The following is a 22681-nucleotide window of genomic DNA, read 5'->3' as shown; positions in this document are numbered from 1 at the left end:
AATTTCATGTTACCTTTGTAGAGTTATTCAAAGATAGCGGTTGAGTATCTTTGCACTTTTACAGATTTAGTAGTGCAGACTTGTATTTTGAGCTGCAAATCCCCCACAGTTTCACAGTACTTTTGACATAGTTTTTCATAGTACTTCTTCACTCCTTTTTTTCACCCGGAGTTTCCTTGGTACGCAGGTAGCAAAGCAGATTGATTGACCGTGCTGTTTTTCTGCATCAGCGATACTGTCGTCTTTTTGTTAAAGATGCGGCAGGTGAAGATTGTCCTTGTACACCTAGACTAGAAAAATTTTCTGAGTTGCAGTGAACCTGTCATGCAGGTTTATCGTCGGTAACTTGGCTGTTGTTTGTCAGTTTGACACTCAAGTACGATATCAAAAGCCGCGTTCCGCTTGCAGACTTGCTTGCTGTCAAATAACAGGGCGATTGGGCTTGGATAACGCAGGGTGCTTGGGGCCCCCCCTCGCGGGCCCGTGGCATGGTCCTTGTCTGCTGACAAATTCATTGGTATTCTTCTCTGTTGCTAGGGCCAGTGACATATAAAGCTACGTGGAGGTGGGGGGGAAATCAAGGGAAACCATTGTCTTCTGTCGTTATGGGTAACATTATAAAAAGAGTGTCTTGTGAGACGAGGCGCTGAATTAACACAACTCGGTTTTGACAGCAATTGTTATTTTCAGTGCTTCTACTTTCTCTTTCTGATCTGTTTCTTCCTTTCTGAGAAGACTTTATAAACCTCTCTGATGGTTGACTGGGTTATCCTGAGTCTTTAAAGAAATATAAAAAATGAGGATTGGACTACAAAATATCTTCAGTTGCAAAAAAATTCAGCTTGATAAGTTCTCTTTAAAAGGAAATTACAGCATAGTTGTAGGTACTTTAGTTTACATCTCCGAGGAAAAAAAATTAAAGATAGTTCTGGTAGGCGTGCCATATGGTTAACATGCTTGTGTTATCCTACGCTGGCAAAACTTACATAAAAAAGAAGCTAGATGAAAAGCATTTATTTTTAAAAGGAACGGATTCAGTTTTATTATTGAAGTTGTGAAATTGTCTTAACAACAAAAAAAGCCATCTATTATTAGTAAATCCTTCTCAGAACATTATAGCATATAGTTTTTTAAAATGAGCTTCATGTAAGTAGTCGTAACTGATGAGAGTTTGAAAGACTAGGAGCTGGTGGAAATGGCAAGTAAGGGTGAGGACGAGTAGTTGTTGTTTGGGGCGCATAGCTTTATGAATCCATGCGAAGTTAACTCGTAAACCAAACTGGGGGAAAGACGTGCTCTTCCTTCTCTGTCTTGTTATACAGGAAACCTAGCAGCTGCTTCTGATGGTGCCCTTGGGTTAATTTTTTTTTTAAATTTAATTAAAATCATAATTTGTGTGTATATGTATGTGCAGAAGGTGCAGTGGGACGTTACTTTTTTTTCTTCCTTACATCCCTTGCAGTGTAATAGCAAAACGAGAACTGGTGTGTTTGTTTCCGGGTTGACGAGCATTATTACAGCCTTCCTGATTTCCCAGTTTGCTCCTGCTCTTGAAGAACATCATGGCTAGCTGTTGTTTCCCCTTCTTCAGCTTTCCTAGATGCCGAGTTGTTGCTACTTACCAAGTGAAAGCCGTTTCTAAAGTGGGCACTGTTTTTCATCTCACTGTAGCTGGAGAGCAACCGAGTGCTTCGTGAGTGCTCCTTCTGTAGTTAGAAATTGGAGATGTGGTATTTATCTCCTCTTTATCAAGGACTCCCACAGAAGACTGTTAGGCACTTCTAAACTGGAATTTCGGTCCTTGAAAATCAATGTGTAGGCATTTACAGACTGTTAGGAATGGGAAATACATGCATTCCGATGTACTACTGTGCAGGCAGCGCTCCTAGAGCAAAGGTTGGGGTAGAGGCTTTCGACACATGAATGTGTTACCTTACCCGCAAAACGTGTTGTTTAACCAGTACCATTAGTGAGGTGTTCAGTTTTGTGTTTTTGGTGGTGTTTTGTTTTTTTGTACTGGACTTGAAAAGTCTCTTGAGTTTGCCTGTCAATAAATTGGAGAGACAAGTTGAAGGTTATTGCCAACTTTCTAAAGGATTTTTTTGTTTGTTTTAAGTCTTGGTAACAGTAATTTTGAGTTTTGAGGAAAGCAAAAGGATTCCTTAGAGGTAGAGTTCATATGGAGTCAGCTCTGACTATGAACTTCACAGAAAGTAAAGCTTTTTCTCTCTTTTTATTTTTTTTTTTTTATGCTTATAGCTTTCGTAGGCAGTGTTAGGTTAACAGTTGGGCTCAATGATCTTAAGGGTCTTCTCCAACCTAAATGATTCTATGATTCATGGAATTAGTGGCTATAGAAATATATGCTTTTACCTGAAATTTGTGTTTAATGTTGTTGAGGCACATCGCTTCACTTACGGTGTTAACTCTCTTTAATTCCTGTTTTGAAATGCCCGCTGTCAAAAGATTTGCCCCTCAGCTGGCAGCTGGTCTCGCTTTCAAGGAGGGGAGCACCAAGGAACAGAAAGCTTCCAGAAACCTTTGAAATGAAAACTTCCATTTTCATGGCCATGATCAACTTAGACTAAGGTGTTCATGTTGCTCCTTGTGATGCCTGTGGTACAATTAATTTTACAGTTTTCAAAATATTTTGGAAGAGGCCTTTTGAAGTGCTTGTCACTCTGTTTCCTTCCTCATTCATCTTTCTGGAAGACCCCAGAACAGTTTTTTAGGGTGCAATTTGCTGATAGGATTAAGCTCACTGAGGCACTTCTCGTCCTTCTGATAAACTGGTTGAAGAAGCTAAACCCCCAGAAAACTATTAATTCTGTTTTGGTGGGATTATTTTTTTGAGTATTTAGGTACTTGCTGTCATGGTGTAGTGACATGAAGTATGGTGTCAGAATAACGGAAGCAGTAGGAGTGTCTGGACCCGGCCAAAGTCAGGGAGGAGACTTTTTCCTTTTTCTGTGCAAACTGGCAACCGAATAAGCTTTGCTGTGTTGCCAAGCCCATCTTTCAGACTCCACTTGGCTTTGTGTGTGCCTTATTACCTGTTCAGGTAACTGTTCTTGCCACTCCCCTCTTGGTGACTTTGTTCTTGATGAGTTTGCCGAAATGTCTGCCTGTCATGGTAAACGGGTGTACGCTTTCAAAAAGTAGCTGCTCAAATTTGTGTCGGATGACATGGAAATAAATTGTAGCCAGCAGTGCACCAGTGCTGCTACCTTATCGGTAAGGTTGGAGTCAGGGGGCTGCCGCCTGGGTTTTATTTCAGGAAGAACGAGTGTGCCTTGGAATAACAACAGAGCTGTGCAGGCCAGTTCAGGCTGTAAATGTCTGATCTTGGAATTGCGTTTGAAAAAAAAGAACTGTCACTAATACTCTGTTTTGGGGAACATGTAATTGATGAAGTGAGCGATTGGCATTTGTAAATGTTCTTAGATGCTTTCTTCTCAGTATAGAAGCATTAGTTTCGAATGGGAAAAAAACCCAACAAAACCGTACCAAGAAAGGCATTGTTCAGTGTGAAAGTTGTGTTTACTGCATCGCGGTGATGTCCTGTCTTAATTGCTTCCTAATTGTTTGCTTTTATGCCACAATTGTTTTCCCTCGTTTGTCCTTCTCCCTTTGTGTTTGCAATGTAAGCGAACCTATGCAATTAGCTATTTACATTTGTCAGCCGAGAACAGCAATGGAACAAGGATCTCTTTCAGGGGAGGATTTGCCCACGTGTGAAGCGGCTTGGTTTTTAATCTTGAAAAGGTGCCAAAAGCATTTGATAATTTTCTGTTGAGGCTTTGGATTTGGGACCTCACCTTGGTAAGGACAGCCCAGGGATCACAGTTACATCTTAGGCTGCACGTGTCCTGAGAGGTACAGAGGTTTTTGTTTTCTTTGAAAAAGGATAAAATCTTACAAGCATTTGTACACCGAGGCGTGGCTTAAGAATTGCAAGTGTGGTCATATGTTTTCGTGCCCAAGGCTGACAGAATGAAGCTGCTTGTTTATCTTTGAGGAGTAAATAGCTGCATTTAATTATGCCGCTTTAAGTCTTCCATAGGAAGCAATAAGAAAGTTATTGCTGCCAAAGCTATCAATAAGCCTCTGACCCAGAAATCAACCTAAACCGCAGGATATGCTTTGTGATGCTTTTAGCATTTGTAAACTAAGCCACTTCCTATTAGACTTGATCTACAATGAACTTGCTGTTTGGTTTTTGTCCTTTTTTTTTTTTTAAGTACACAGTGACTGAGATTGTGGTTTTTATATTCAAATGCTATTGAATCTGTTTTCAGCCTATAACTGAATAAATTCAATTGCTTTTCATAGACTTTAAAAAGTTTTCTAGCCTCTGAATTTCATGATGTTGGATTATGAGGGTCTAGTCCCTTCCTTTGTCATGTCTTGTGTGTGTTGCTATTTTAAACATGGCGTTTCCTTCCCTTTCTCTTTCATAGTGCTTCTGTGGCACTAGTGTAATGTTGGCTCACGGTATTGTAACTTCACGTGCTGCGTGATATGTAGACATTACTGAAAAGAGGTTGTGATGGACGTATTTGTACTGGTGTGAAGGACCGTGCTGTGCTGTAGGAAGGTCAACACAGGTGAATGACGCTGAAAGTGTTTGTGAAGAAAAACTGGAAGAGTCCTTTTTAGAGTCTCTATGAGACAACTAAGGGCTAGGAAATTATTTTTCTTTAAGTTTTCAGGGGTCTGTCTTCCAGAGGAAGACATCTGTTGCATTTAGCTCTCCTGGAAGGAAATACACTGAATTTTAAAATAGAGCAGGCTGCTATAAATTTTCCTCCGGAGTTACAGTACATGCTGACTAGGCTGTCTAAAACCATGTGCTTGCAGTTTTTCAGGATCGGTTTAAAGCGGAGCATAAAGAAGAAACCACAAAGTTCGTTTTATAATCTTTCAGGTAATTTCCTAGAGCCACCATGGTGCTTAGTCTGCCTATGGATCTGTCAGATGCTTTACCAGGGCACTGTTGCCTGGGTTAATATTTTGGAGAAGGGATTTGAAAGAAGGGAGTGAGAGCTGGGTATTGCTTGTCTGGAGAGAGATGTATCTGTGCAGCTTAAATGGTTTTTTTGATAAGAAGTTGGCAAAGAGTTTTTATTTCTTAATTAGTTTTGGTAGGTGTATGGCTTCCGGGACGTGATACACTGTTTTGTGCAGTGTAGTAAAATATGCATCTCGGAGGTGTTCTGTTTAATTCAAGTCTTTGCTTCCCATTTCAAATATGTAGCCTGAGTCAGCAGACTGTAAATTCATGTGTCTGAGATGCTAATTTTGTGTTGTTAAGAAGACAGTCCTCTGCTGTGAATTCATGAAGGTAACTAGTTTTTTCCTTGCAAACACATTTTGAAACTTTAAAAGTAGTACTTGGAAGTGAATTCATTCACTCTTCTCTTGCATTTTTTTTTTTTTTTTTTTTTTTTTTTTTAGGAGAAAGCTAAGGCTAAGATGGAGCTATTTGGTCTATTCAGGCCTTGCCCTTCAAAACATTGACTTTGGTTGCTCTGATATAACTTGCAAATGTAAACGGTCTTTCTTCCTTTGTTCTGTCTTTTCCCATTCGCTTTGAAATCCAAATGCGACTTGAGCTTCTTGTCCCAACTTTTCTTCTGTTTTTGTTGTGAAGACACTTCGAACTTGTTCACCCTCCGCTCTCCCTTTCCCAGTTCACAGCTGTTCCTTGGCAGGAATCCATTCCTTATGTTATTCTTGCATACCTCCTGTGAGCCTATGCATATTTCAGTTGAGTTTTATTTGAAGTTTGCTTCTGTTCCATGTACTTGGGTTTTTTGTTTGTCTGTCATTGCACTTCATCTTTAAATTTGGTAGCTTGCTTCCAGAGTTAATTGCTTGTGTTGTAGAGATATGAGCGCTCCTGACGTAGAAAATCTTAGTCCCCTCCTCAGTGAAGAAGAACATCTTGCAGAAAAGAACTCATAATGCCTAGATTTGTTGTCTTTATCACAAGTCTAATTCTATTCTTTATGACGAAGAGACTAAATAAGCTTAAACAAGCTTTGGTAAATTCCTCTGCTAAAGAGTGAGATGTCTGATTTTTGATACAGAAATAATTTCAACCCAAATAATGATTGAGTGGGCTTCCTATATAAAATAACCCATATTTTGTTTTGCTAGCTCTTACTTTAATTGTGTTTTTAGCAAATTCAGTAGCACAGTCCTGGTTTTGCTTGAACGGACCAATTGCTAAATATTCTAGATTCAGGAATCCAAATGGTATTACTGTGTCTTTTACTTGTTATCCTTTGTGGCAAGAAAATAATGTTTTTTCTAACGCTTAGGTGTATTTAAAAAAAAAAAAATAAAAAAAAAGTGTCTTTAATGTCCTATTCTTAACTTCTGTGGTTGACAGCTCCTCTTAAAATTTCTTGCTGCAGTGTGAGTGGAAAAGAGGAGAAATCTATATTAAAATTAACCACAGAACAGTTAAACTGGCTGTGGACTCAACTGCCAAATGCAAAAGCTGAAATAATTTCAGAAGCGTTCTCCTGTGTATGTAGGAGCCTATTGTTCACCCTCAGATGCTTCAGACAGGTGGCTTTTCATGATATGATACTTCCAAGATAGAAGCCAATTTTTCTGAAGATAGTTATACACAGTACTTAGAAAATTGTATTAAATATGGGACATGCTTAAGAAATACTCCGTGATGAGATAATGCAGCGTATTTTTGGAAAGCTGTTAGATTATTCATTACTGCTTCCCTTCCATTTCTTCTTCCTGTTGTTTTCTGTGTTATTTCTTGCCCCTAATGATTGTTCTGTTACTTCCTGAATTCAGACCCTGTATTACCTATTAATCAAAGCGTAAAGGCAACCTTACGTATATGCTTTGAGGTTTTCTGTTGGGAAGTTGCCGAGGGTTTCTCACTTGCCACATTCCTACCATCAGCTGGTTCTGCATGGGGGTTACAAGAAAAGACAGCCTTTTACAAAGTGCTGAAGTGACTCCTCTCCCCCACTAAAATCTAGTTAATTATTTTCTTTTTTTTAACTTTGCCTTTTTCCTAAACACGTTAACAAATTGTTCCTTTTACTGTGTTTAAAAGGATTGAAGACTGTATTAAACTATTTAGTCTTTTTTTTTTTTTTTTAAATGCCCTGCTGTGTATTCTGAGGTTGTATGACAAGATTTGCTTTAGTCATTCATAAAGCATTGGTTTTCAAAGCACTGATCAGCATTTTGGGAAACCGTCCATGTTCTGAGGCATGTTCTTCAAGCACTATATTTGGTGTCTAAGTAAGGATCTAATTTGATACTGGAGCCAAGCTTTTATTGCTGCCATTCATCATCCTCAATGGCTTGTTAGATAGCTTTCTGAAAAGCTCTGCTTCCTACTTTCTTAAATGTATTTAAAGAGTGTGACCATTACCAGCAGATACAGTTTAGGATGCAGAGGGTGTTAGTAATGCGAAGAGATGAAGAGTATTTAGCTGGATATAAGGAGACCCCTGTAGCCCGAGGAAGAGTTTGCTAGGGCAAGTACCGTATACCTTTTGTAGGAGTCACTTCTGTCCTTGTTTTATCAACTCAAAAAACTACTAAGGTGAAGCATTCGTAGGTGGGCAAATACTGTATATCACCTGCGTTATTTATCTGACACGCCCCCCCTTTCCTCTTGCCCCGCAAGCCAGATGATGCTCTGCGGGACTGGCAGTGTCCAAGGCTGCCCGGGGCATGCTGCAGCTCTCCAGGCCACTTGATGATATTTTCAGTTACTTATTGAAAGATCTTGAACTCCTTCATGCCTACTTAAATGGTTTAGTAAACCTTCTTTCTTTATTAATGTTTCCAGTATCTTTTCTTTAAACACCAACAGATACGTTATTGAAAGAAATAACCCAGACTTGTAGCTTTATCTGTTTCCTTGTCGTTCTTATATAATTTGCTTAGTTGCATCCATAATGCTACTTTCTAGTTTTAAGTTTTGATTTATGGTTGTCTGTAGTGCTCATATTCTGCGGTTGATTTGTTTCCCTGTCTTCTTGATACTCACTTTGACTGCCAGGCCAGGACTTAAATGTTATTGCTTCCCTCTTAAAAGGAAAAAAAACCAGTATTCCGTTCCCTTAGGTTCTGCATGACGTTTAAGTCGTCTAATAACTGCTTTTCATGTTTCCATGCGTCTGCGTAACATGTGCTGTGTCATCCTCACTCCCACATGAGTTAGCAAGCGTTTTCCCTCTGTGTAATCATTTTCCTCTAGAACATAGCATTTTTTTGGATACATCCGAGTGACAGGTTTCAGGCATTTCTCAAATATACGCAGATGTTCTGCCTGCATTTGCTCTTCGGTTTGTGTCTTCATTATGCATATAACAAATCAGCGGAAGACAGTCAGAGATGGTTTGGACTGTAAACTGGTCGGAGTTGAGTGTTTCTGAAGGTTTCCATGGGTCTGAAGCATGTAGGTATACTTTCCTTAACAAATGTTACATAATCTTCTGTCACAGGCCTTTGACTTTGTTTCTGAATTCGCTTGTCACGGGGCAGAACCGCACTCTCTGTGGCGTGAGTTATATGGCAGTCCTCGCTGCAGGGTACAGCATCCTTTTCGGCAGCCTTTCAGCTTCTTTCAGTAGTCTACTATTTACAGCTCGATTGAGTCCTCCTTCTTCAAAGAAAAATGTGCCATACACTCAGGTACGGCAGAAGTAAGTGTTCAAATGGCTTTTTAGGCCAAGTTTCATGTACGGGAAAGGGTAAGTTTTACAAAAGAAGTGTAGTGATGTCTACTGAATGATTTATGAGGTACAGTAAACTGAGGTTTGAACCTTTGTAGAAAATAAACTGAAGCATAACTGGGTGAAGTTCTAACTCATGTTTGAATTCATGCTGTGCCCTCCCTTTTAAGTGAGCTAATGCAAATTGACAGAAATAAGGGTTTTCTGAGAAGAGACGGGAAAGTTAGTGAGAAAATAGTGCTATTTAGTTCACAGAGAGCTTAATTAGTGGCTTCAATGGTAAAGATACTGACCTCCATCTCAGTGGTCCATAGTAAAAAACAAAGCAGTTGGAGAGGAAGGAATACTTTGTGTTTATTTCTTCAAAGCTGCTAGTAGCCTGCTCTTCTAAAGAAGTAGTACATGAATATTAGGATATTAGAATCTGCGGCAATAAACCTGGTTGTGATTATGCCCTACAGTTCCATGATATGTGTGTGTATGTACACAGTAAGTATTAGTATTAAAATAGTTGAGGACCCTGGATCTGATTGAAAGGACCCAGCAAAACAGCCAAGACCAGTCCTCAGCTTTCTTGAAAATTTAACTTCTGTTTGTAATAAGACAGAACTTTTGTGAGTGAAGAGAGCGTTGCGTTGGCCCTAAGGTAGCCAGTAGGTACCTGGGGGCATGCAGCAAAACATTCTGGATAATTTTGATTCTTCTCAAGTAACAGGATTTCAAATAGATATCAGAGGAGAACATGTGGAGATGCTTGGGTTTCTGCTAAAAGCTGCATTCTTGCAAATAGGAGTGAAAACTCATTTCAGGTGATGTTTGGTGGCCTTAAAACTCTTGGGGGAGGGGCAGGTCTGTGGGGAAACTTGGGAGCAGCAGTGCAGTGACATTCATGAAACATGCATAATGAGGCTTTTGGGAGGCTCGGGATTTTATACCATGGGCACGTACCAGTTCCTCTGCTGTCTGCACATCTGCCTGCCTGTCTTTACAATTCAGTATGGTATACTTGGCTGAATGTGTACTACTTTATTTTTTTCTTCAGAGTTTTTCTCTGACAGATACTCTGGTATACTACTTCTTGAGTCTCTGGCCTGTCCTTTTCCTTTCATTGCCCAGCACTGCTGTTAGTCCTGCAGAAGACAACGCTTGAAGTTGAGTCACTTCCGCAACTGTTGGCTGCTCTGGGAATTAGTTTAAATGTGGTTTTGAGTGCACAGAGCAAGCTCTGGTAGTATCCAGTGAGGGCAACTGTGACTCGCTTTGTTTATTTTGAGGATTTTCCAGGAGATGAAAGTGTCTTAAATGAAGATGTTTTAAAGGAAACAAGGGAATTTATTTTGTGTGTGAGCATAGCAAACCGATGATGATTTCCTGGTTATAGGACAGTGTTCTGGACACTTGCTTGTTCCTTACATTAGGAATTGTGGTTACTTGGGAGAAGGGTTGCATCCAACTGGGTAAACGGAACACTGTTGCCACCTACATGGGTGGGATTGTAGTAGACATGAACGTTGTAGCATAACACCTCCGCCTTGTTTACAGGCACACTCTGAGCTCACAGATGGAAAAATGGAGGCAGAGAGAAGCCGAGAAGCATAGGTGCCTGGCTCGGCTAGAAACAATCTGTGGCCACCTAATGTCTTCGTGGATTTGGCACCAAGTGAGCTGCCGCAGGGCAAGCGAGGGCATGTGTCGGAGGGATGAAGTTCAAGCGCCAGTCACCTGTCCCCTAATCATAGCTCAGCCGGCAGAAGTTTGTCTTCAGCTGTGTTCTGGTACATGTTAAGAGCATGTGACTTCTGGATGAATCCTACTTTTGCTTGATTTCACTGATGCTGAAATGAGTATGTATAGAAGGAAAAAAAAAGTATTTTAAGAATGTGGACATGTACGTGTCATGACAGCTTTCAACACTGGGCGGTGATGGTTGGGACAAGCCAAACCAAAACCATTCCTTGAGGCTGCCTTAAGTAACTTTCTCTTTACTGGGTGTGAATGGTCTGATAAACTTCTGCTCTTCTAACATGTAGAGTCTTGTGTATAATGATACCTGTATTTTTTAAGAGATATTGATGACATGATGTCTTTTTCATTTGCCTTCTCTTATACCATCCTGTGTGGAACTTCGATTTATGAAGACGACTCTTTTTCTGAGAAGGGGAAGCCAGACTTTAGTCCCCGCCTGGATGGCTAGAGAATTAATAATCTCATAAAAATAGCTATTTCACTGTCAGTGCTTTGGTAGGAAGAGGCACTATTTCCAGTCAGTTATAATGATAAGAGTCACTATGCCCCTTGAGAAGCATGTTCGGGTCAAAAAGCCTACAGGAAATTGAACTTACTCCATGGCGTAGCAAAGAAGAAGGGTGGATGAGGAAGTATGAATAACAGTGTTTCACTGAAAAGAAAAAAGTGGAATTTGGGGTTTTGTCTGGATTTGTATTTATTCCATTTCCGGACATCTGAAGAAGCTCTTCTTTTAGGAATAACCTGTGTTGTATTGCCATAGTTGTCAATTCCATGTGCTGGAAGATAAAGACATTGTTTTAAATGCCCTCAGTCTGTGATAGTTGTGGGTTTGTGGGTTTGTTTTGCCTTTTTTTTTTTTTTTTTTAAGATGAGGAAACTTTTTGATTCATGTTTGTTGGTGGATTTTTTTTTTTTTTTTTTACCCCTGGTTTTCAGTATTTTTAAAACAGGTGTTTAAAACCCAGCTTTTTTTCCTTCCTTTCTTTTCTGAAGGGACCTCCTGCCTTTTGTGGAAAGTTGTGTTTTGTATCCGTTACCTTGGGATTTCTTTATTTATAAATCTGAATTTCTTGTTAAGCTGCTAAACTGAAGGGACCTGAGGCTTTTTTTTGGCGGGGGGGAAACACCCACCGTAGAGATCTGCGACAAAGAGGTGGGCAGCTCGGCCGTGCTCAGCAGGAGCGCCCGCAAGGAGGGGACCTGAGCGGGGCCTGCCTGCCTGCTCCGGAGAGGCCTTTGGCCGGCGGGTGCGGGGAGCCTGTCACTGCCTGGGTTGCAACAGAGTGTCAGGGTCTGAACAGGCGAACTAGCGTAGGAAGTGATCCTGTCCTGGAGCGAGCAGGAGCCACGGTGGGAATACGATGGGGGTGGGTTGCAGAGAAATATCTGGAAGCCTAATTGTTACTGTGGCGAAATTGAGTGCTTGTTCCTGACGATGCTCCACGCGGCTTTCCAAATGACAGTGCTGTGGAAGGAGCGCGCTGAAATCTGGAAAGAAATTCCTAGGTTATAAAGTGTGGCACCGTTTCTTTGTCACCTTGGCAACCAGCTGTGGCTTGGGCCAGCGATAGGTGAGTTAATCACACGAAGACATTCCTTATGAAGTCGAGGCCTCTTGGTTACCAAGGGCAGCGTTAGCTTTGGGAAGAATCATTTCTTAGGCACCCTTTCTTTCGCCCTTTTTAATTTCGGTATTTCTAATTTCAGGGATTTACTCTAGCTGTAGTAGACAATTTAGGTTATTCTTACATGTCATACTAGCTATGCTGGAAAACTTCAGCTGTGTGCCATCGATCTAAGTATTTGCAGTTACTGTTTCCTAAATAGAGTGTATAAATGATAAACAACATAGATTCTGTTTCTATAGGAATGACCAGGTGTCTGTGGAAACTTTTTTCAAGTTGGCGCAAATGATTGTTCCTTAAAAAAAACACCAAGAAAACCCCCCAAAAACCAAAGAAACAAAGCAAAACAAAAACCTTGGGCCTGGAATTGCTTTCTAACTGCTGCTTTACCTTTGGGGAGAGCAGCTCTGTTCTGTAAGGAGTTGGCAGCTCTTAACTCTTTCCCATATGGGCTGCTTTGATTTGCTTAGTGATCTTGGCAGAGTCTGTGTTTCCCTCCATGGGAAGAGAATTATACTCTTTACAGCTTAATGTTTGTGCAAGTTACTTGAGTTAGATGGGAGCCTTCTTTAGAAGCGTGTTGCTTTTATTATCATTCAGAATAATACAGTGACTGTATCTGAAGAATTTACACAGAAGGACATTTTTCAGGGTGAGAGCTATCAGCTTGTGCACTTAGAGTCTCTGATTACCTGTATGCTTGCTGGCTTTTAACTCTCATACTGTGTTGAACAGCCTTCAAATACTCATTAATGTTGAGTTGTAACCCAGTATCGTACTGTCCCGGAGCACTTGAGTCTTCTGAATTTGAGTTGGCTGGACTGATAGCACCATGTCTCATTTCAGACAGTTAGCCCGCTCTGTTCAAGGGGTCTCATGGTCATCTCCATGGGAAGTAATATTGGGGCATAGAAGAGCATTTGCAATATTGTATATAGCTCTTGAATAGCTGGGCTGTGGGGCTTCTCATCCTGCCCTAGAGCTTGGCAGAAGCGCTTGTTTCTCTGGCCCATTGTGTTTGTAACATCTGAGCATTGGGTTGAAGCTTCCTTGGCCGTCTTCCTCTGTCCTCTGTTGGTGGTTCCTTTATTTGTCTATAGACCTGCTTGCATGATGGTACGTCTAAGGAGCACGAGATTGTGGAATGCTTGCTTCCTGGATTCTTACATCGGATTTGTTACCTCCAAATTAAAGTGAACTGAGACAGGCTTATTTTAATGAGTGGGAATTTGACTGGAAAGTAATTGACTTTTTGGTATTGTAAGAGCTGAAGAAAGTAATGCCTGGCTTGCACACCGTCTTTTCAGAACAGGAATGTTGTGACTGCTCAGTGTTATAAATAGAAACGCTCAAGTTAAATCTTGTCAGTGTGGATTTTGAACACGTACGATTTAATTGTACCTGCTGTCCTTCCGATGCTGTGATTGTCACAGGGGAAAATGCGTTTAAATGCTGCAGTTATCGATTTGATTTCCAAAAAGCAGGTTGAGCTTTTATTTTAATGTCGATGTTGACATGTTGGCTATTGGAAACTAACACGATCATACTCTGATGTGTCTATTATTAGCAGGATTTTATCCTTGGAAGCTCTGTATTATTGTTTGAGAGCTTGAAATGTTTGCTTTTCCAGAGTTGGGTTCTCAGCTTGCAGAGTTTCTGCATTTGAAAAGAGGCGCAGCGGGAGAAAGGAAACAAGGAGGTACAGAACTAAAACTCGGGGGCTTCTCTAATAAATTTGCTCGTTGGCCTTTGGCACTGAGTCGGTGCCTCAGTTGCCCGGTGTCTAACAAGACGCTAATCATGCCTACTTCAAACAGACTTTGTAAAGATTAATTAATGTTTGCAAAGGCCGTTGAAGATGAAAAAGCAGGAGTTGAAATATGACAAGTTTTCATGCCCCAGGTACTGTTCTGTGTACTGTCTTGAGTTCAGCTTTTTTGGAATCTGTCGAGCACTTCCACATATTTTGAAGGGCTTATTTCAGTTGGACCATGGTGGTGAAGGCTTTTGGGAGATGCTGAGTGGTATGGCTGTACTCGCAGAAGTGAGTTACTCGCACGTTCCCCTAAGGAAAGCAAGAAAGATTCTATCCCCCAGCCTCAGCATTATATACCAGTTAGAAGAATATAGGTGGCAGGTGTATGCTGAAAACGGTGCTGCTGCAGCGTTTCCTATTTATCTTTCCCCAGGGCAAGCTTCTGCCCTTTCTGGTGTTGGACAGAACAGTCCACCTGACGAGCCCTGCATGAAACGATTTACGCTAATCACAGCACTGCGTTGTGGAGCCTACCGGTGGCCCGAAAGAGATTGGAGGAGCACTATTTCCTATACTTTCCGTGTATGTTGAATGCTTGTGATATTTGAAAATAAAATCTTAATTTCTTGTAAAACATGTCAGTTTGGTATGTGATGTGCAAGTGCGGGGGGGAGGGTGGAGGGGGAAGCTTTTCAGGTTTTCCTGTCTTCTCCAGGGTGGTGTCTCCTGCTCTTCTTCTGTTTTGCCAATGGCACGGTAATCGCATGCTTTGTAAGTACTGCATTAATTGAAGATGCTGTAATGAATTGTTAGTGAATTATGGGATAACTTGATCTGGTTTTCTTCACTCAAGAGGAATTTGAGGAAGACTTTGGAGCACTGTCAATACTTCAGTGGTTTAGGTTGTGGTGCTGCTGCAAAATGGATAGGTTGGCAGACGGGGTAGAGGCATGATTTGGGCTCTGATCTGCATCCGTATGATCGATTGTGAAACACGCTAGATTCAGGGCGAGGTTTTTTGCTTGTTGGTTTGAGCCATGTTAGACACAACAGTAGGTTAGAGCTTGAGCTTAGTTCTGTGGTAGCAACAAGCTCTGAAGTTTTATGCATAAGGAGCCTAAACTTTGCTGTTTCAATTCAATTTTCCCTCGATATGCAGCAGACTTCATAGAAATAGATAAAAAGCTCCATTGAAAGACTCCAGTGCACAGAGAGTCAGGTGTGAGGAGGCTTAAGCCAAGCCAGCCAAAGCGTTTCTCTTAGGAGCGCGAAGGTTTAAGTGGCTCCTTTCCTGCAGCGAACAAGAAGTGTATCAAGAGTTTAGACTGGATGTTTGGCTGCTTTGATGGTGAAAGCTCTGCCAGTGCTGCGTTTGAAGCTCAAGTGGGCTGTTGAGGCAGCATGGTAAGTGTGGTATAAGCAGGATGCCTGAAAACGTTCCTTTCCTCTGGAAACGTCATCCTGCTAACCTAAGAGGGAACAGCCTGCGGAATCCGTATCATTAAAAACACTCCCTGTCAGCAGATGACTAGATAAAATTACAGCTTTGGAGGAAAATGTGAGTTCTAGCTTACAAGCAAGTTGTCATGTCTTTGTGAGGCCAAGTGGCGTGTGGGCTTCTTGTGGCTTGGAGGTGTGGCTTCTTAGCCAGGTTTCCAGAGTCATCCCTGCTCAGTGAGTCAGTTGCTTTAAACACATTTCCTGATTTAGTGCTAGGTCGAGCTGCATCTGGCACTGCTGTAGCTGTACTTACCTACAAAAATAGAAGGGCATAATTTGCTAGAAGTGCTGGATGTGGGAGTGAAGGGAGCAAGACGTCCTTGGAATTGCAGGGATTTTTTGAGAAGTCAGTTCTTCTTGGCGGGCTGGAAATTGGTTGTAACAAATAGCGGGGATGTTGCAACATGTTGCCCGTTCATGACCTTTTTATGTCCAAGGAATTTGGCATTTCTGAGCGTTTCTCTGTCTGCTGTCACTTCTGCATTAACGTGATGTTTCAAAACTGAAGGAGAGTTCAGAGGCTCTTAACAAGGAAAGGGAAGTGCTGCCAACTAGCTGGGAGCATTCTAAACATCTCGGCTGAAATGGCTCACAGATGGAGGTAAGTTTGTGATGGAACGTAGGTGAAAATAACATGTCATACTTGATCGAGACGTCTATTATTCTGTGTATTGTTGGCCACCAGACAGAGCTCTTCAAAGTTACTTTTTCAGTGAAGGCTCAAGGAGCTGAGGAAATAGAAGTGGAACAAGAAGACTTTATTGGTCAGTCACGTGTAACAGATGAACATAATGGGAAAAAATATTAATTTGCTTTGTTTTTTCACGTTACCTTCAGCTTAGTGTTGGAAATCATAATGTAGGTTAGCAGGAATAACATGCTGCTGTGGTCAGGGTTTTGGGACGAAGCAGGATTACTTGGTAAGGTAACCATTTGAAGGGGTAGTTCTCTGACGTTGCTAAGGCATAAATAAATGAGGGTGATTTATCAATAAATAATAGGGGAGCTTCTGCACTACTAAGGTAGTTGAAATAATGTTTGCAGCAGCATTTAGAACCAGGCTTCCCAAGAGCAAACGTGTCCTATAAGGGTTTTGGCTTAGAGAAGCTGTATTAGGTTGTTGGGTCCCTGAACTTCTGTTTGTATCGAGGAGTGTATGACCGTGCATGCAGGTAACTGGCTTCACATATGGTGACCTACGTAAATGCATAGAATTCTGATAATTTGCCAAAATTGCAGATATTTGCATAGCATGCGACGACTAGCAGCCTGCAGTTATCCTAATGACTTTTCCTTTTGGATGCCTGCCTGCTTTTTGTGTGAGACCATTTCCTGCTGTCTTAGGATGGCTGTGCTGAATTTGAGATGTAGCGATCAGAAAGGTAGTGGAAGCAAATATGGAATGGCTTATTGAGAACAACCGATGAGACCAAACCGTTGTGTATTCTGCCGTTACAGCTTTTGCCAGCTTATGGGAAGAAACCCTGTTTTTGGGAAAGGGATAGCAGGGATGAAGTGATGCCTAATGATTTTCCAGTTTGTTGTACATTCTCTCCCTCGGTGACCACAGGAGATCTCTGCTGGGTGTTCAGCAGATCTGCAATGCCTTGGTTTGTTACTGGGCAAGCTCACGATCTGGGGTGGAAACGGTGTGAAGTCCTAGCCAGAGTTTTCTCAAGATTATTTTCTTTAGGGAGTTCTTTCGCCATGCTTTCCTCGTGCCTCATTCTCGAACACTCATTCCTTCTCTTGGCTTACTCTTTTTGCTAAAATCCAAACAGTTTCCTGGTTTAGTTATTTCATAACCTTTTCCCAGTTAGTTCTTCGTTGGCTTCTATACCATCTTCTCATCCCCAAGAAAGATTTTTCTGCTGAAGCCGTAAGTGGGGTGCTGCCCTTTGTGATCAGAATCCTCGTGGGAAGTGCTCCCTCTGTCTGGATAGAGCTTTCCTCGTCACGCTCGCTCGGGGAGTTCCGCTCACCCAGTAGTAGTCCCTATAATGAGCTTGTAGATCTTGCCTCGGGCAACTGCACAGGCCAGTTACAGCAGTTGAGTTTTTCAGTCTGTGGAAACCTTTGGTTTGCTTTTCGTGACAGTGCTAGGAGTTGGTTTCCCTCATCGTCTAGGTGTGACGGAGTAAGAACAAAATCTTGTGAGCAAGTTAGGAAGTGCTGCGCTTGTCTTTAGCATGCGCCGTTCTTCTTGCGCTTACGCTGACGCGCGTGGAAGGGTAACAACACCAGCCTCGCTTGCTCGTCGCTTGTTGTGAATATTACCTTGCGTCAGCCCTGTCTGTGCAGCCATCTACCAAAGCGATTGCCAGGTGTTTTAAGTTGTATTTTTACCCCCTGTGTTGGCATAGTGGCTATAAAGCGGGTATGTTCCTGAAGAGGAAAACTCGGGTCTCTTCAGTAGTCAGTGAAAAGATTTGGTTTTTTGTTTTGTGGGGTTTTTTCAGTTGCTTTTTCTTAAGAGTTGGTTTGAATCTGGCCTGGCAACAACTGCAGGTGGCTGGAGGGGTAGGAGGTGAAGGGAACTCCCTGAGCCACAAAAGCTTCTACTCCCACTGGGAGGCAATTATTTTATTTAAGATTTGAATCTGGTATCCCTGCTTAGGGTGAAATGCAAATGACTGGGTCGATGTTAGAAGTGTCCTGTAAAAGAATATATGGGAGCCATATGATTCCTCATCCTCCTCCTGGCTGTCCGTTGCATTTAGTAGCTGACTGCATTAGTGTTTTTCGGGTATCTGTGTGAATGTACGTGTCCCGTTCAACTATATCGTCCCACGGTCTCTGTTAGTCTGGCCGAGTGCTTCTTCAGAGGGTTAGAAAAGGGGATTACTGCGGAGACCTGCGGGAGGGGCAGGATGCTGCTGCTCCTTTGTAGCAAGGGAGAGTCAGCGTAGGAGCGGGACCATGTAAATCTCTAACCAGCCGGACTTGTGGGATCTGTTCAATACCCAAAGATGCATCTGCGAAGATGTTGTTACCTACGCAAAAGAATTTGGGAAACTCATCGTGTATCTCCAGTTTCATTACGTTTTCTTCTTCCATTGCTCTTGTTCAGGCTTGAACTGAGGCTTAATGAACTGTCAGGCAGTTTTGTCGTGTGCTTGGCAAATGACATGTTCTCCATCACCTGCCATTATGTGTTTTGGAAAGAACAATTTTTGTTGGGTTCTTTGGTGCGTGCTGCATCTCTGCTAGCGCTGTTGGCATTCGGGATTGTAGAAACGAGTGATCTGCTGCGTTAATTTTCTGTGATGCCTGTAGTGTGGCGTGGTGGGGAAAATGACATGCAGAATTAGGTTTCTCAGAGCGCTTTGGTGTGACAGCGTAGCTACACTGGCGTTGCCCCAAAGAAAAGCTACAACCCTTGCGTGTTCAAACATGCAGTTGAAATACTGTAGTGAGCCGGGGAGAACCCTTACGCCCCACTAAGAAAAATTTCTGTTTGGCCCGGTAGAGTGGTGGTGATAAATTGGCTAAGTCTTTTATGTGAAGAAATGAGACCCAGATAACGTTTGTAATGAAAATTCTGCTGTCTGGGTTTCGCATCTTTCCGCTTTCTATCATTGGAATTCAGAGCTTAGTTTTCTGACAGAAATCTTTTCTCAGCTCATGTACTAAAACATTCACAAATATTGGCTCATTTGACATTTTTCTGCAAATATTTAATTCTACATGTCATGTTTCTGACACGTTAGGTCTTGATGTGCCATCCAGGCTCACTGACATCATTTAAAAATCAAATGTCTAAACTTTTTTCTAAGTCAGTCTGTGTTTTTCAAACAAAATTATAGGTAAGACAAGTATTTATATGGAAGTGGTAAAAGTTGTCATCCTTATTTCTTGTCTAACTGGTGGAGTGAGAGGTCTGTATGCTATAAATGTGAGAAAAAAGACATAGACGGTCTGTGGAAAATGTGGGTTTGTATCAGCCTTCAGCTACAGTGTGTATGTATTTTTGAGAAACTGTATTTTAAAAACTAAGTTCCTAAACAGTCCTGGATACTGGAAAAGTTATTTTATGTCTGTTGCTGAGATAATACTCTGAATTGTTTAGGCCTGCAGAAAGTATGCTTTCCTAAATAACAGCAGCTTGGTTTTGAGGAATTAGCAGTAACTATTTAACGTATCATACCTGATCTGAACAGGCAGAGAGGTCTGAACACGCTGTCCTGACTTTCTTATCACACTTGTGCAGGTGTGATGACATCTCAGGTCTCATGAAGGTGGGTGTTAGAAAAAGAACAGGGGTTCTGCTGTTAAATAAATAATATCTTTAATCACCATGACGAGCTTCATGACTGTTCAGAGTAAAGAAGGCTTGTATTTGGCTGTCCAGATTCTAGGGAAGGAAGTGCTTTTTGTGTCATGTAGCCCATGATTCAGTTTGCTGAGGGAGGGGAGTCTGAGCGCTCCCAATTGTCTGACTGGCTTAGCAGTAAGGTCGGCAGATGAGAAGGCAGGATAGTGGACAATCTTTAAGTTCTTTAAAAGAAAAAATCAAAGCACCTGTGTCTGTTGCATCCAAGTTTTTTTAACATGAAAATATGGGAGTGGGGGAAGTATGTAATGCTAATCCTGTGCTTACGTGTGACTTGTCGGCTCTTTTCTTTTTCCCTTTCCGCAAGTTCTCTAAATATTTCTTCTCCCTTTTGCAGTGGTAGTCGCTCTTCCAAAACCTTCAAACCAAAGAAGAACATTCCAGAAGGGTCTCATCAGTACGAGCTGCTAAAACATGCCGAAGCCACGCTTGGAAGCGGTAATCTCCGGATGGCTGTTATGCTTCCAGAGGGTGAAGACTTAAATGAATGGGTTGCAGTTAACAGTAAGTCAGCTAACATTTTTTTTCATAAGGGGGTTTTTGAATGTGGGCTGACATTTGTGGGAGGACAACTGTGTACTCCTTTGTGGTGCGGTAGGTTCTTCTGTCCTCCACGCGCCGCTCTGCTGCGGTTGGGAGAGGTGAATGTCGCATGGTTTAGAGCTGACAGATGCAGAGCGTCTCGCTGAGACAAAACCTCCTTAATCTCCTTGCGCCGAAAATACCTTCCTGTTAACAAAATAATTTTTATTCTTAATGGTTAAAGTCTGAGCACTTGATGACAAACAAGTGCTGAAGTAGAAATGTCACTGCTTTTTTTAGGAAGTAGCCTGTCAGTGCCATCTTAATACGTTTAATCTAGCTCTTTTTCGGCTAGGTTTGTTACCCAGTGGTACAGTCAAGCCTCTACATGCTACGTGTAAAACCTTAATTTAGTTAAGCGTGAGGGCCAGGTCTAAAAGATGCCGAAGACTACAGCCACATGTATGGCCTGGCTTTCCTTTTGCCTGTAACAAACCTAGAGATGGATCTTTGCAATTTTTCCAAAAGTTAGTTCCTTCCTTTTTTTCTAACAAAGCTTTGAGCCTTTGCTCTGGTAAGTCCCTGACGTCATTACTTTAACTTCCTTTAAAGCTATTTCTCCTAGCTCTCTCCTTTCAAGCTAGCTCAGCCCATACAATGATGCCCAAATTAGTGTTTTCCGATGGCTTGACCACGTTCCTCCTCCTTCCTTTCCCTGCTGCATGGCTTTGCTGCCTGCCTTCTGCGCTTGAAGAATGGATTAACCGCAGTCCTGTCGTGCTCCTTAGGCCATGCAGAGTTTTGGCTGCCACAGACTTTGTGCCATGCCTGGGTATTACCTCATCTCTTGTGTCTTTGGCTTGGTGTGCTTCTGTGATTGTATGGTAGTGATTGTGCGCTGTAGTGCACTATAAATTATGCTCAAGATAAACGTTTTGTAATTTTTTATGTGGTTCTGCTTGTTTCTTCTTGCTCTTTGACATGTTTGGGCAGTGAAACTTCAACCTTCCGGTTCTTAATTACCCCCACGGTGCTCTGGAATATGACTTGCTAGAGCATCCAGGGAATGTTGAAATTGCTGACACAATTCTTGATAAATACAGTTATTCACACTGTATTGCAAAACTGTCTAGAAAAAAAGCCAGCCCATTTTTATGAATAAGCATTACTAAAGATGCTTCATAGATGGCTGGCATAGTTCCCTTTTGGTGGTTTCTCCGCTCCACGTCTCTTCTTTCCTCTGTGGCAGCAGTGTTTTTCCTTTCCCAAATGACTTAACTGCGAAATTAGCTGGGTGGCAAAAGGCAGCCAGACTACTTGGCAAAAGAGGGGGAGCTGTCTTTTGGTAACCGCTGCATTCTGTAATGACACGGTCCTCTTCTGTGCATCCTGCCACCAAGTGGGTTTTTAATGGTTAATTGTTTTGTCTAGAAGTGATTAACAGATTACGTGCTTGCTTCATTTACAGCATCCCTCTACCACACCTAGTACCAGTTCATGGTAGCTGTGAGCCCCTTGTATTGGTTGAGATATCTAATAAGGAAATAAAACGTGTGGCTTAATGTCGTTGCTTTTGCCCTTCACAATAGTGGCAGCGCAGGAACAAACAGGTTTTGCACTTCTACTTCTTGCTCACCTCTTAGCCTTACTGATGTCTTGTTGTAATGAGTTGATGTAGGTGTAGATTGTTCCAATATGTTTCCAAAATGAAAAAGGGTGCTAAGTGTATAATCAGTTAGGCCGGAGTTTCATGTGAGATCTCCTTGATTGGAAAATGCTACAAAGTAATTTCAGAAGTACATTTTGCCTCTATCTTTGTAATAGAACAGCAGACAGTGTGCACCTCTTCTAGTAGAAAAGCACTTGGAAAAAATAACCCAAACCCTCAAAACTTAAGAACAATGAGTAAAAAGAGGAAATGCAAATATGCAGGCACACGGTACAGCTCTACATGTGTTGGAAAGGAGATTCTTGCTTTTTTCTTGCTTGTCACACGCTGCTGGCTTTGGTGCATGGGTGGTGTGTCTCATGGCCTTTTGAGACTTGCACGTGTGGGATTCACAATAATTAGTCATCTTCTCGAAGTCTGTGTGGGTCTTTTGAACATGCTTGCCTTAAAGCAAACATGGGGCTGCGGTTACTACTGGGAGCAGGGAATGGAAACTTAATGAACAGTTCTTCTGTACCCTTAAGAAACAGGGGCTGTATCTAACCACTCCTGGCTGCCTTTGGTGTTAACAGCCTTCTCCCCTGGCCCAAACAAGCGTTAGGAGCCCTCCTGCTCCTCTGTAACTTTTTAATCAACGTTTCCCAATGTTGTCTTCCTATTTTATGCTTTTGCTCTGTGGGGGGCGAGGGCAGAAGATTTTTTGCTGGAGGTGAACTGTGCTAGGTGCATGCCATACCAGTTGTTTGCTTCCCTTTTTTGATACCTGGCAAGTTGCATGACACAGTTGTAGCTCGTATC

The 22681-nt window shown here is 41.9% G+C and overlaps 1 protein-coding gene across 1 annotated transcript in view; it reads left to right on the top strand.

Moving 5' to 3' along the window:
• MOB1B (MOB kinase activator 1B) overlaps positions 1-22681 on the top strand; it is a gene marked incomplete at its 5' end in the record, with an annotated part of 39436 nt that overhangs the window by 3086 nt on the left and 13669 nt on the right. The window contains one exon of the mRNA XM_081999595.1: positions 20030-20196. Within this exon, the coding sequence (XP_081855721.1) occupies positions 20030-20196 (167 nt within the window). The remainder of the gene's footprint in view (positions 1-20029; positions 20197-22681) is intronic.

This window comes from Phaethon aethereus (assembly GCF_964289735.1).
Source record: "Phaethon aethereus genome assembly, chromosome: 4".
Classification (NCBI taxonomy): domain Eukaryota; kingdom Metazoa; phylum Chordata; class Aves; order Phaethontiformes; family Phaethontidae; genus Phaethon; species Phaethon aethereus.
Note: the sequence above shows the minus strand (reverse complement) of the source record. Positions and strands in the feature narration are given on the sequence as shown.